This window comes from Buteo buteo, chromosome Z (assembly GCF_964188355.1).
Source record: "Buteo buteo chromosome Z, bButBut1.hap1.1, whole genome shotgun sequence".
NCBI classification, from domain to species: Eukaryota; Metazoa; Chordata; class Aves; order Accipitriformes; family Accipitridae; genus Buteo; species Buteo buteo.
The window spans coordinates 17923284-17936420 of NC_134204.1; the positions used below are offsets into that span (position 1 = coordinate 17923284).

General features: G+C 41.1%; 1 protein-coding gene across 1 annotated transcript in view; it reads left to right on the plus strand.

Moving 5' to 3' along the window:
• The window catches only part of PARP8 (poly(ADP-ribose) polymerase family member 8), a 117387-nt gene that overhangs the window by 86651 nt on the left and 17599 nt on the right, over positions 1 to 13137 (plus strand). Inside the window, exon 15 of the mRNA XM_075020485.1 lies at positions 7282 to 7374. Within this exon, the coding sequence (XP_074876586.1) occupies positions 7282 to 7374 (93 nt within the window). The remainder of the gene's footprint in view (positions 1 to 7281; positions 7375 to 13137) is intronic.

Below are 13137 nucleotides of genomic sequence, written 5' to 3' on the forward strand. Positions count from 1 at the left end.
GCTAGGCCCAGAGGGTGAAGATCAGTGGCACAAAGTCTAGTTGGAGGCCAACAACTAGTGGTGTACCTCGGGGATCAATGCTGGGTCCAGTCCTGTATATATCTTCATTAATCATCTGGATGATGGAGAAGAGCGTACCCTCAGCAAGTTTGCAGGTGGTACAAAACTGGGAGGAGTAAGTGATACTCCAGAGTGATGGGGTCCCCATTCAGAGGGACCTTGACACGGGGGAGAAATGGGCTGCCAGGAGTCTTATGCAGTTCAACAAGGAGAAGTACAAAGTCCTGCATCTAGGGAGGAACAACCCCAGACACCAGTATATACCGGGGGCCATCCAGCTGGAAAGCAGCTTGGCAGGAAAGGACCTGGGGGTCCTGGTGGACACCAAGTTGAACTTGAGGCAGGAATGTGCTCTTGCGATAAGGAAGGTTAATGGTATCCTGGGCTGCATTAAACAATGGAATTGCCAGCAGGCGGAGGGAGATAATCCTTCCCCTCTACCCAGCACTGGTGAGGCCACACTTGGAGTACTGTGTCCAGTTCTGGGCTCCCCTATAAAAGAGAGAGATGGAGCTACTAGAGAGAGTCCAGGGAAGGGCCACTAAGATGATTAAGGGACTGGAGCATCTCACATAGGAGGAAGGGCTGAGAGAGCTGGGACTGTTCAGCCTGGAAAAGAGAAGGCTCAAGCAGGATCTTGCCAATGTCTATAAATACCTGAAGGGAGGGTGCAAAGAGGATGAAGCCAGGCTCTTTTCAGCGGTACCCAGTGACAGGATAAGAGGCAATGGGCACAATCTGAAACACAGAAGATCCTGTTAGAGCATCAGAAAACACTTTCCTACCTTTTTCACCTTTTCTGAGGGTGACTGAGCATGGGAGCAGGCTGCCCAGAGAGCTTGTGGAGTCTACATCCATGGAGACATTCAAAAGCCATTTGGGCACGGTCCTGGGCAACTGCCTCCAGGAGAGCCTGCTTGAGCAGGGGTACTGGACCAGATGACCACTGGAGATCCCTTCCAACCTCAATCATTCTGTAATTCTGTGAGCATACTCAGCTTTTACATAGTATAATTTGTGTGGCTAATGTCTATCTTACTGTCTATGCCTTCCCAAATTCCTCATTTACAAATACTAAAGCCATTGGTAAAACAGCATCATTGAGTGGATTTTAAAGACCCATGAGACAATTATACAGGACAAAAAAATCTCGGAATGTATTAAATAAGCTGATAAAAAAACCTCTCTGTATCAATAATTTTTCTTTCAGTCAAGACTTCTCTTTAGAGTGCCATCTTGTGTTGAAACCTCAGTCTGAGGCCTCTTCAGAACAAAGCAGGAAATAGTAAAAAATTCAGCAAACCTAAACTAAATTCAAGCTAGTTTCTTTGAAATTTGCACTCTGGTACAGACACCTCTGCTGTTTAAAGTTTTGCTCATAAAATATGAATGGTAACATGCTGTAAAACAATATTTGAAATACCTGTTGTTAGTATTTAGCTGTAAAAGGACAGTCTGGTAATTCTGATATATCTGTTCTTATATTAGTAAGCTTACATTTTTAGAATGCTTTTCATCCCAAAGTGCTGAGTTACGATTTATTCATTATGGGTGAAATCTTGGCCTTGGTGAGTTCTTGTTGACTTAAAGAGGTCTTGAATTTCTCTGTCCTTTGAATATAAGATTCTCAGCCACCACTGAAACACAGTAGCATTGATGTTCCATAAACAGTACACTGCTTAAAGTTGGGAGGTTTTTTGAGTAGAATAAACATCGTATGATGAAAAGTGTAGGTGTACAAATATGTTTAGCTGGGCTGGAGTTTAGCCAAGATGCTTATGGAATTCCAAGGTTCTCATGGAATAATGCCATGGTCCTTCTTACCATTACTCCACAATATAGGCTGGTTGTATCTGTTTTTATGAAAAAAGCCTCTCCAGTCACAACCACTACTTTAATAGAATGGATTTAAGTCGCTTTATTTTTTGCTAAGAGACTAAAATGGCACTTAACCAAAGTGAACCTTGCCCAGCTAGCACTCCATAATGCTTGTTTATTTGCCACCTATTTATATACCTGGGAAGTAAAAATTTAAAAAAATAATGTATAAGCTGCCCAAGAATGCACAAAAAATGAAAAGCAGAAAATAAAATCTGGATCCACCAAAACAAAACCAAACAGAAAAACTGACATTTCTTACTCAGCCTCAGTCTTCTCTCATCTTCCTACAGGTTGTATCTGCTTACCACTGTGGTATCTCCCACGTCTTTCAGAGGCATGTTCCACCTGTCATATGAATATTGTGAGATTATTCAGACAGCTTACCTTACAGGTTTACAGTGAGATTGGGTTTTAAATATATTCCTGCTCTTTAGCAGTGTGTAAACCTATGTAGAGCTTACACTAGCTTGACTTTATACTATAAGTAAGCTTATACTATAGAATAGACAGAACAGACTCTTTCAGCTGGAAGGGACCTACAACAGTCATCTAGTCCAACCGCCTGACCACTTCAGGGCTGCCCAAAAGCTAAAGGATGTTATTAAGGGCATTGTCCAAATGCCTCTTCAACACTGACAGGCTTGGGGCATTGACCACCCCCCTAGGAAGCCTGTTCCAGTGTTTGACCACCCTCTCGGTAAAGAAACGCTTCCTAATGTCCAGTCTAAATCTCCCCTGATGCAGCTTTGAACCATTCGCACATGTCCTATCACTGGATACTAGGGAGAAGAGACCAGCACCTCCCTCTCCGCTCGCCCCCTCAGGAAGCTGCAGAGCGCAATGCGGTCGCTCCTCAGCCTCCTCTTCTCCAAACGAGACAAGCCCCAAATCCTTAGCTTCTCCTCACAGGACATTCCTTCCAGCCCTCTCACCAGCTTTGTTGCTCTCCTCTGGATGCATTCAAGGACCTTCACATCCTTCTGAAATTGTGGGGCCCAGAACTGCACAGAGCACCCAAGGTGAGGCCCCCACCAGTGCTGAATCCAGCAGGATAATCACCTCTTTTGACCGGCTGGTGATACTGTCTCTGATGTACGCCAGGATGGGGTTTGCCCTCTGGGCTGCCAGGGCACACTGCTGACTCACATCGAGCCTGCTGTCGACCAGCACCACCAGAGCCCAGAGCGGGAAGTTTCTCCTTTGGAAAACCTAACATTTACCATGGTTGAAAGCAGGAAACAGAATAGAGATTCGAAGTTACTTTTCATCTCCATGCCTGTTGCTTTCATTAAGAGAAGTGAAGTGGTCACTAATCTTTTCACCTTAACTGTTTGTTATGTTTGCAGTAAGTGAGGCTATGAGCCTTCCCTGAGCTTCTCTTTTTAGATCAAGAGTTTTTAGGTGTGACAGTCATGTTGCAGCCTCATTAGTGTCTGTGTGACATCCCTCAGGAAGACAAGATACAGGAAAGGGTGGCATATTCCTCTTCTGAGCACAGCCACAGCACACATTAGAAACTAGCAAGATAGGTCAGTACCAACTATGAAATTTTCAGCTTTTTCAAATTGAAAGAATGTCCAGAAAATATTTTAAGTAGTGTATGAGTCCAGGAAGCAGAATGCATTACAGTACCTAGGTGGTTTGCCTGTCTGCCATTGACAGTCACTCTGTAAGAAGTGACACTTGCATTGTTACATGTGTAAACTCTGAGACTTTTTTCATCACAGCAGCAGTTGGGTGACTGCATGGTGAGCATGCAAAGAATGGGGGTGGCTAAAGGAAAAGTCTGAAAATGTCAAAAGCTCAAAAATGCTTTCTGCTTCTGTCAGTGCCTTCTGCTTCCAAGCATTTGCAGTCTCAGGTTAACTGCCCAGCTCTTATTTTCTTCTGGCTTTATCCTTGCTGGAATAATTATCCTTTTAAATAATCTCTCAGCACCAATGATCTTCACTTAGCTAATAGTTTTGTGGAAGTCAATGGCTTTATGTTAACTTTCTCCTTTCCAAGTGAAAAATAAAGTATATGTGAGACCACTAACAGCTGCTGTTGTTGAAGAGGAGTTACAGCTGCCCTCTTCAGGTAGTGGAGAACAAAGTTGCCCAGCGAGGCAGCTCTGCATGCCTTCAAGCTGATGGTGGTAATCTGTAAAATTCTGCGTGCACCTAAGATTAGGTTCACATTCGGAAGTATACGCTTAAGTGTATAAGCCCTATTTTGTCGTGTATTTTCCCTTTGAAAACAATGGAAACCAGTAATCTAATAGAAGTTGGATTTTCTGTACCTTTGTGGATGTTGATCCACATCAGTAAGAACAAGTCTATACTTTCATGTACATACACAAAAGTTCTTAGAAAGTTCAGCTTGCTGAATAGCACGTGTAATTGAACCAAAATAAGAGCATCCAAAAATGACATTGGAACAACATAGTTTTTATAAAGGTGTTAGTGGTGGTGTTCTTGTTTGTTTACTGTGGCTAGGGACATTTCTTGTATTTATGATATGAAGTCAGAAAAAGACTGTTCCTGTCCCAAGGACTCACATCCTATTACAAGAGAAGAGACAAGCAGACACCATAGGGGAAACACAGTGGCAGTATGGAAAACATAAACAGCGGCGTAAGAGCAACCTTGTATCCCAGTTTTCCCATAAAGCTTGTGATTTTCTTTAAGCTCTGTCTTCTAGAATTGACTTATTAACTTAGTTTTCGTACATTTTCATTGGTTCTTGCATGCGCAATGGTGGACAAAACCAGAACATGGAAATGTGACAATAGATAAGTCACCATCATGTGACAAACAAAAGCCCTCCAAATGTTTGCTTCTTAATTGTAAGCCAATCTTTTAATTTTGGAGGGAAAGAAAGGAGTTTAAATGGTTGAACCTAACTAATGACTGGAGTGGAAGATAGTGAAACGGCCATGCCAACATCTCTGGGAACCCTCTACTAACACGCCTTGGAAATTTAAGTTAAAAGCATCTGATTTGGTTAAACAGGGACAAATTTCAGAAACAGGATCCAAAAGTGCTCTTGAAATGGCTGGACTTTGGGTTAGAATGCATCCAGGTGGATACATGAAGGCAGGCTATTGAAGTGTCAATACAGCTTCAGGGTTTGAGTTATTTTCCCCATTAGACTGCAAAGCCAAAATACTCAGTGGGCATAAAGGTTCATCAAATGCATAAAATCAAAACAATTGTATAGACCCTAACAGTAACGTCTGTTCCTCTTCAGAGCTCAAATTTTCCTGTCTTGCTTCTCCTCATATCTACAGTTCTCCAGCCTTAAGATCTTAGCTCCAGTGTCCACCCAAGAGAAGAAGGGCCTTTCAAATGCTGAACATAAGTACAATGACCATTTTCCTAACTTCCCTCTTCCAGATGCTCAGACATTTCTGGGATCATAACACAGAAGGTGGGGGGCAAGGGCAAAAATGACAGCTCTTGTGTTCCCTTTGCCATCTTTAAGTCTCAGGATAATTTACTTTGTTGAGGTTGTAAACAAAAATAAGTATTCTCTTAATACTTTTCTTCATGGCAAGCATGGCTAAACTTAGATTGCTCTGCTATTCTAGGGCAATCCCTTTCTCTGGAATAAAGGGAGTCTGTGTATACTGTTGATTATAAAAGTCAAGGTGGTAGTGCCACCATGCTTCCCCAACTAAGCAAATGATTTAATCACCTTCCAAATGTGGAAAAACTAAGAATAATGACAATAATAAATACATTTTGTCTAGTGTGCCACGGCAGAGCAAATTGGATCATGTTAGGCTTCGTCTGCTGCTTAATGCAATGTAACATAGCGGATAAAATAAATCAAATGGGTGACACTCTATTAGACTTGAAAGATGATAGCTCTTGTAAAGCAACTGATGTGAGAATATGTCAGTGCAGTAGATTTCAGATGTTTATTGAAGTCCTGAGTCTTTGAAACCCAGCAAATGCATATTTTAAGGGCTATGAAACAAGTGACTGCAAATACAGCATTATGCTTATTACTGGCAAAGGTCTTGCCTGAAACAGAATTCAGCTAAATTTTATGTTTTCTTTGTGTGCTCAATTCATTTTTTTTTCATTTCTGCATGTGCTTCCTAGAGACATTGGCTTGAACTTCAAAGCATACCACTACGAATGCTTTAGTGATTATCATGGCAGCTAGACTCAGAGGTTTTACTTGCAAAAGTTCAGTAGTGCCTACCAAAGATCATTTCAAGTTTCAGTTTAATCATATGGATTCAAAGAAATAGTTTCCAAAAAATATTTTTTATTGTTTTCAATATTGTAATAGAAAGTTATGTTTATTGGGGTCAATTGTAAGGAAGGTTTTAATTTGTGTTTCTTTCTTGTATTTCTTTCAACTGTTTGTTCATTTTGAATGCTTAGAACAATTCACTGCATGATTCATTACTTGAGCCTTTAAAAAATTGATCTGCTAATTATCTTTCAGTAAATAAGCATGGAGTTGCTGTAAAAGGGCTGTAGCCAATTAGGAAGCCTATGAAGTCGTGCCTATTCTCTTAACTTAAAGCTGTGGGTTTTGTTTCTGTTTTGCTTGCTTTATGAAGGCAGAACACTCAATTCTCACTCAATATGCAGTTTAAATACATTTTTTTATTTCATCATTGTGATGGCATTGTGAATTAAATTTTTCAAAAGTATAGGCAAAAACCTGGTTCAACAGCAAGGGGTTTTTATTATTTTTTTTTAATATCTGAAAAAATAGTGGAAGCACCTTTATTTATTAAAATAACATGTGGCCTTCCCAAATACAGTGTTTATTCTATGAAAATATAATGCATTTTCTTAAAGTTTACAAATAAATTGTTAAATTAGTTAAAAATTAAATTTAAAGTAGCTTCTTCAAGAAATTTGTCTTCTGGATCAGATTTTTATGTGTGTTCTCAACAGCAGAATAACAAGCTGTGAAGACTAAACCTGCATTTATGAAGGGGGCGTGCCCCCATTAGTTTCTGGATTTGTTCTCCATTTATTTTAATTATATAGGAGGTTTTCAGAGTCTGATAGAATAATGTTAAGGTCTTTGGGTACTATGCCTGTAATTTTGGTTTTGTAATCTCTTTGGATTTTGTTTAAGCCTAGCCTCTGTGAGTGCTTAAGAGTTTTAGAGTTCTTCACACTTCTTCTTCAGATTATTAAAACGCTTCTCTAATGTATCTTCCTCAATAATTAACATGTATTCATAATTTGGAATTAATGTTGCAGTTAATATCTGAAGAAAAAAATTAACATTAAATGTGTTTGGGGTTTGTTATAGGTATTACATGATAAAACCAAGAATCTCAAACTAGAACAAAAATATAATTAACTTTCTTTCTCTGTGTAGCCCACTGTTTGTGAACGGGAGCTCTGTGTATTTGCTTTCCAAACATTAGGAGTGATGAACGAAGCTGCTGATGAAATTGCAACTGGGGCTCAGGTAGAATTATGTAATGCTTATTTCATGTCTGATTTTCTATACTAAGTCTTCTCAGTCTCTTCTAGTATTTATTTTGATTTATATTCCCCATATGAGTACTGTTTGGTAAGTATTATTTATTTGTCCACTTTTATAGCTGTAAATACACTGTTTTCTGCATGGTGTTTTCAAACAGTACTAATGAGGTGCTTCCATTGTTTTGCTTCCATGTAATTAGAGTAAGTCTGTTTTCTTGTTCTGTTGTATTCAGTTAGGTCACCTGGGTTGTTAATAAAGGCAGCCATTGTCATTTGGAGATAATTCCCATTTATTTTCACCTAATGAACCATTACTACTCTCATGCAATTAATAAGCTACTTCCTGTTCATGCTGTTGGGATACAGCTATCCACTGAGCATCTGTTGTTTTGATCATTAAATAACAGTGGGAAAGTCCTTACTGATGTTTTTCTCTATTCTCAAGTATCAGGAATTTAATATAAGTTTGCTTCCTGAGTCTAAGTTCAGTTACTAATGTAGTTATAACCATATCACTGTTTTCTTTCGTAATTCTGTATGTGCCTTAAAACAAGGTATTTTAAACTATGTTTCAGAATCACCATTTAACCTTAGATTACAGTAAATTCAATAGTTAAAAGATCTTATGTTTAAGATACTTTTAAGATCTTAAGTTAAAAGTTTACACATCTTACGGAAAAGTGCATTCCTCTCTGATTTCCTAGACATCTGTCACTCATTGTGCATTTACGTAGTAAGCAACATGGTTTTTTTGGAAGAGCAAATGTTCAGTTCACTTAACTTTAACTAGCGCTAGTGAGTCTAGCCACTGGAAATAAACTATTCATCTGGGAGCCTGAATACTGCCTATGGGCATATCCTCAAAGTAAGAAACTTGCAGCAGTGTACACCAGCTTCTTCACTTCAGAACATGACTGCGGGATCTAAACATCAGCTCTTCCTGTGATGTCTGAAGACCATTAGATGGCTATATTTGCAACATCTAGCATACCAAACATTGGGATACCTGTGTAAGCTTGTAAGAAATGGAGAGAGGTGTGCTGATGAAGCCCCAACTCTTCCTCAGCCTGAAGTCCTCTGAAGACCTCAGCTATGTGTTTCTGGGGAGCTAGAGTTTTATTTTTTTGATTCAGGCACTTACATGGTACGTTACATGTACATTTAGAATCATAGAATAGTTTAGGTTGGAAGGGACCTTTAAAAGTCATCTAGTCCAACCCCCTTGCAGTAAGCAGGGAACATCTTCAACTAGATCAGATGGCTCAAAGCCCCCTCCAACCTGACCTTGAATGTTTCCTGGGATGGGGCATCTACCGCCTCTCTGGGCAACCTGTTCCAGTGTTTCACCACCCTCATCATAAAAAATGTCTTCCTTGTGTCTAGTCTAAATCTTATAGTTTAAAACCATTACCCCTTGTCCTATCACAACAGGCCCTACTAAGAAGTTTGTCCCCATCTTTCTTTTAAGCCCTCTTTAGGCACTGAAAGGCTTCAACAAGGTCTCCTCAGAGCCTTCTCTTCTCCAGGCTGAACAACACCAACTCTCTCAGCCTTTCCTCATAGGAGAGGTGTTCCATCCCGCTGATCATTTTTTGGCCCTCCTCTAGACCGACTCCAACAGGTCCCTGTCTTTCCTGTACTGAGGACTCCAGAGCTGGACGCAGTACTCCAGGTGGGGTCTCACGAGAGCGGAGCAGAGGGGCAGAATCATCTCCCTTGATCTGCTGGTCATGCTTCTTCTGATGCCGCTCAGCATATGATTTCTGGGCTGAGAGCACACATTGCTGGCTCATGTCCAGCTTTTCACCCACCAGTGCCCCCACGTCCTTCTCCACAGGGCTGTTCTCAATCCCTTCATCTCCCAGCCTGTATTCATACTGGGGCTTGCCCCAACTCAGATGCAGGACCTTGCACTTGGCCTTGTTGAACTTCATGAGGTTCACATGGGCCCACTTTTTGAGCTTGTCCAGGTCCCTCTGGATGGCATCCTGTCCCTCAGCATGTCAGCTGTACCACTCAGCTTGGTGTCATCTGCAAACTTGCTGAGGGTGCACTCAATCCCACTGTCTATGGCACTGATGAAGATATTAAACAGTCCTGGTCCCAGTACAGACCCCTGAGGGACACCACTCATCACTGATCTCCATCTGGACATTGAGCCATTAACCACTACCCTCTGGATGCAACCATCCAACTAGTTCCTCATCCACTGAACAGTCCACCTATCAAATCCATCTCTCTCCAATTTAGAGAGAAAGATGTTCTGGGGGACCATGTCAGAGGCCTTACAGAACTCCAGATAGATGACATCTGTAGCTTTTCCCCTGTCCACTGATGTAGTCAGTCTATTATAGAAGGCCACTAGGTTGGTCAGTCAGGACTTGCCCTTGGTTAAAGCATGTGGGCTGTCTCCAGTCACCTCCCTGTCTTCCATGTGCCTTAGCATAGCTTCTCGGAGGACCTGTTCCATGATCTTCCCAGGCACAGAGATGAGGCCGACAGCTTGATAGTTACCAGGGTCTTCCTTTCTACACTTTGTAAAAATTGATGTAATGTTTCCTTTTTTCCAGTCACCAGGGACTTCACCTGACTGCCACAACTTTTCAGATGTGATGGAGAGTGGCTTGGCAACTACATCAGCCAATTCCCTCAGGAGTCTGGGATGCATTATGTCAGGTCCCATAGACTTATGTATGTTCAGGTTCCTCAGGTGGTCTCGAACCTGATCTTCCCTTACAATGGGAGGGACTTTGGTCCCACAGTCCCCATCTTGTGGTCCATCCACTCGAGAGATGTGGGAAGAGAGGTTGCCAGTGAAGACTGAGGTAGAAAAGTTGTTCAGTACCTTGGCCTTCTCCTTGTGCATTGTTACCAGTTTGCTAGTCTTATTCATCGGGGAGTATGCTTTCTTCGGCCCTCTTTTTCTGGCTGACATACCTATAGAAGCCCTTATTCTTTGCATCCCTTGCCAAGTTCAGCTCCATCCGTGCCTTGCCAACCCCATCCATACACAACCAGGTAGCATCCCTATACTCTTCCCAGGACACCTGTCCCTGCTTCCACTGCCTGTGCATTTCCTTCTTGCCCTTTAGTTTGACCAGCAGGTCTCGACTCAGCCATGCCAGTCTCCTGCCTTCCTTTCTTCATTTCTTACACCTGGGGATTGAGAGCTCTTGTGCTCTATGGAAAGCATCCTTAAAGATCTGCCAGCTCTGTTCTGCTCCCTTGTCCCTGAGGGCAGTGTCCTAGGGGGTCCTATTGACTAACTCCTTGAATAGCTGGAATTTTGCTTTCCTAAAATTAGGGAAAAATTAGGTACAAACTTAAATGTTACATTACATGTACATTGTACATTAAGTACAAACAAGTAGCTCTCACTTCTCTTTTAAATACAGCTGACATGAGAGGTGGTCCTGGTTAGCTCTCACTCTGTTTTTTATGTAGGTATCACTCCTGCAGGTATCTGTGGAGCTTGTTCTAGATCTCTAGAGTACCTTTACATCTACAGAGCTTTGCTGTAGAGTACAGAAGTGATTACAACCTAATTGGTGCTAAAGGGAGTTAGATAAGAGGTTTTGTCCATTGTCCCATTGGACCTAGGTAATAAGTTTTGCTAAGTTTCACTCTAGTGATAGCACTGCACCCAGCTCACAACACCTGATCTGTTTGAGCTCCCATTCCTGTTTGCAGAAAGAATTCAGCAGTTCTAGGGTTTGATTCGTCAGACCTATTTTTGTCATTAGTTTAGAATAGTGTGAATCAGAGCATAGACTATCAGCACAGTGGTTATTTTCTCCCATTGATTATAAAGAGAGCCTATGCTGACTAGTAGGAGGTAGGTGTTCGCATTCTGAATCTCTGTCTTTTGTCAGATGAATCTTCTTCCAAATCATTTTGTGTAGTGAAGGAGCCTAAGTATAGGTTCCCATTATTAGAAATCACATCCTGTTTTCTTCTGCTGTGCTTTCGGCTAGTTTCCTAAGGTATACACCCTTATTTTGTCACTCCCAGTATTCTGATGGCTCCTCCTTAATAATAAGTGATTGCACTTTCTAAAACTTTCAAGCCTGAACTCACCTTGCCTTATTTTAGTCACATAGTCAAAATGCCTGAAAATTAAATGCCTGATTTGTTGACAGTTCAGACTTGCTGTAGAGAGTCTCTGGAGAGAGAGGGGCACTGTCTGAGAGATGGATGTTGTAAGAGGGAATTGTCATCAGCAAGTGTCATCTTGTCCTCCTTGAAAATATTTTAATCCTTACTTACATACTTCAGTACCTACTGTTAAGGAGGAGGAGCTCAGGTGCAGCTATAAGGACATTACTAGATCCACAGCACTTCCTATTACCAAGGAATGCCTACACAAGTTTGTATTAGACTTACCTCCATGTTTAGGTTGCTTTGTGTTCCAGCAGATCAAAACAATGATCTCAGGGGAAATTGGGGGTTTAACTAAGTCTAATATATGCACATTTTCCCTCATGTCAGAGCAATATGCAGGTATCATGGTGAGAAACAATATAGGAGTCAATAGCTGGTTTAAAGGAGGGCTTTGGATTGGTGTTCTAAGAAGAACTGTACTAATTTTAAGACAAAGTCCCATCATGCAAATCATAAAGCAAGACAACTTTGAGTCACTGTATTAAGAGATCTAGGGACTTGAAAGACTCTTCCCTAGTAGTGTTTTGCAACTGGAGGCTAAGAAGTGCTTCTGAGAAGCAGGATGTATGAACTCAGGCTCAATTTTATGGTAATACATTTACACAGTTGCAGGCCTGTTGCCTGACCTGGCTGTGTATGCAGACTCCTGGTCTCGTTTGCAAATGCTAATGCAGATGCCCTATTTTAAAATAATCCTCACACTTACAGGTATCATAAAGTGGAAAGTAATCAGACCACCATGGAGGAAGGAATCATTATTTAAGTAACTTCATTGTTCAATATATGTAGGATATTTAGTAACTGGGACTAACAGAATATTTTTAACCTGATGGAGAAAATTGTCCATTCATGCTAAAGGAGCAGAGGAGGAGAATGGCAACAGTATGACTCACCGCAGTGCAGTTCCTTTTCCCTTTCATCAGGATTCTTATTTTCATTCTGCTTCTCTAAAGGACCGTCTTTTTTTTTTCCCTCCAAATGATCAGATACAATGGCAGATACATAAAAACTTCTAGAACAGCTTGAGCCGTGAGATGAGATCTGATCCGTATGGAGTTGTGGGAGGAACCAGGGATGCCTACGAAGTACGACTCATCTCAGCTTTTCCTTTCTTTCATGGAAAAGTCTGTTTTCACACAGGAATGTTTTTGGGATGCACAGAAAAAACAGGGAGAAATGAGCTAATTTGCAGCTATATTTTTCTGTAGCAACTTTGGATTTCATTATGAGCTGTATTTAGGTTTCACAGCTGCCAGAAAGCTGCATTCTTTCTGGTTTGTGATTGCTGTATTCTATTTTTAACCTGTGAATTACAAATTTTGAAACTTATACAGAAATCAGGTGCTAACTTGTAAATGTGCTTATGTGCACGTACGTGATTACATGCCATGCATGATCTTGTGGTGAAATCTAGGAAATCACAGATATTCAAAGCCATGTTGTAATTTTGCACAACAGGATGGAAGGAAGAGAATCTCCTAGTGTGAGCTGTGCAAATGACTGTTAAATCACTGCACTGTTCTGGCTTTAGCAAAAACAATGTTTACAAGTGTTTCTATGATTACAGTCTTCAGGAGAAGAGCAG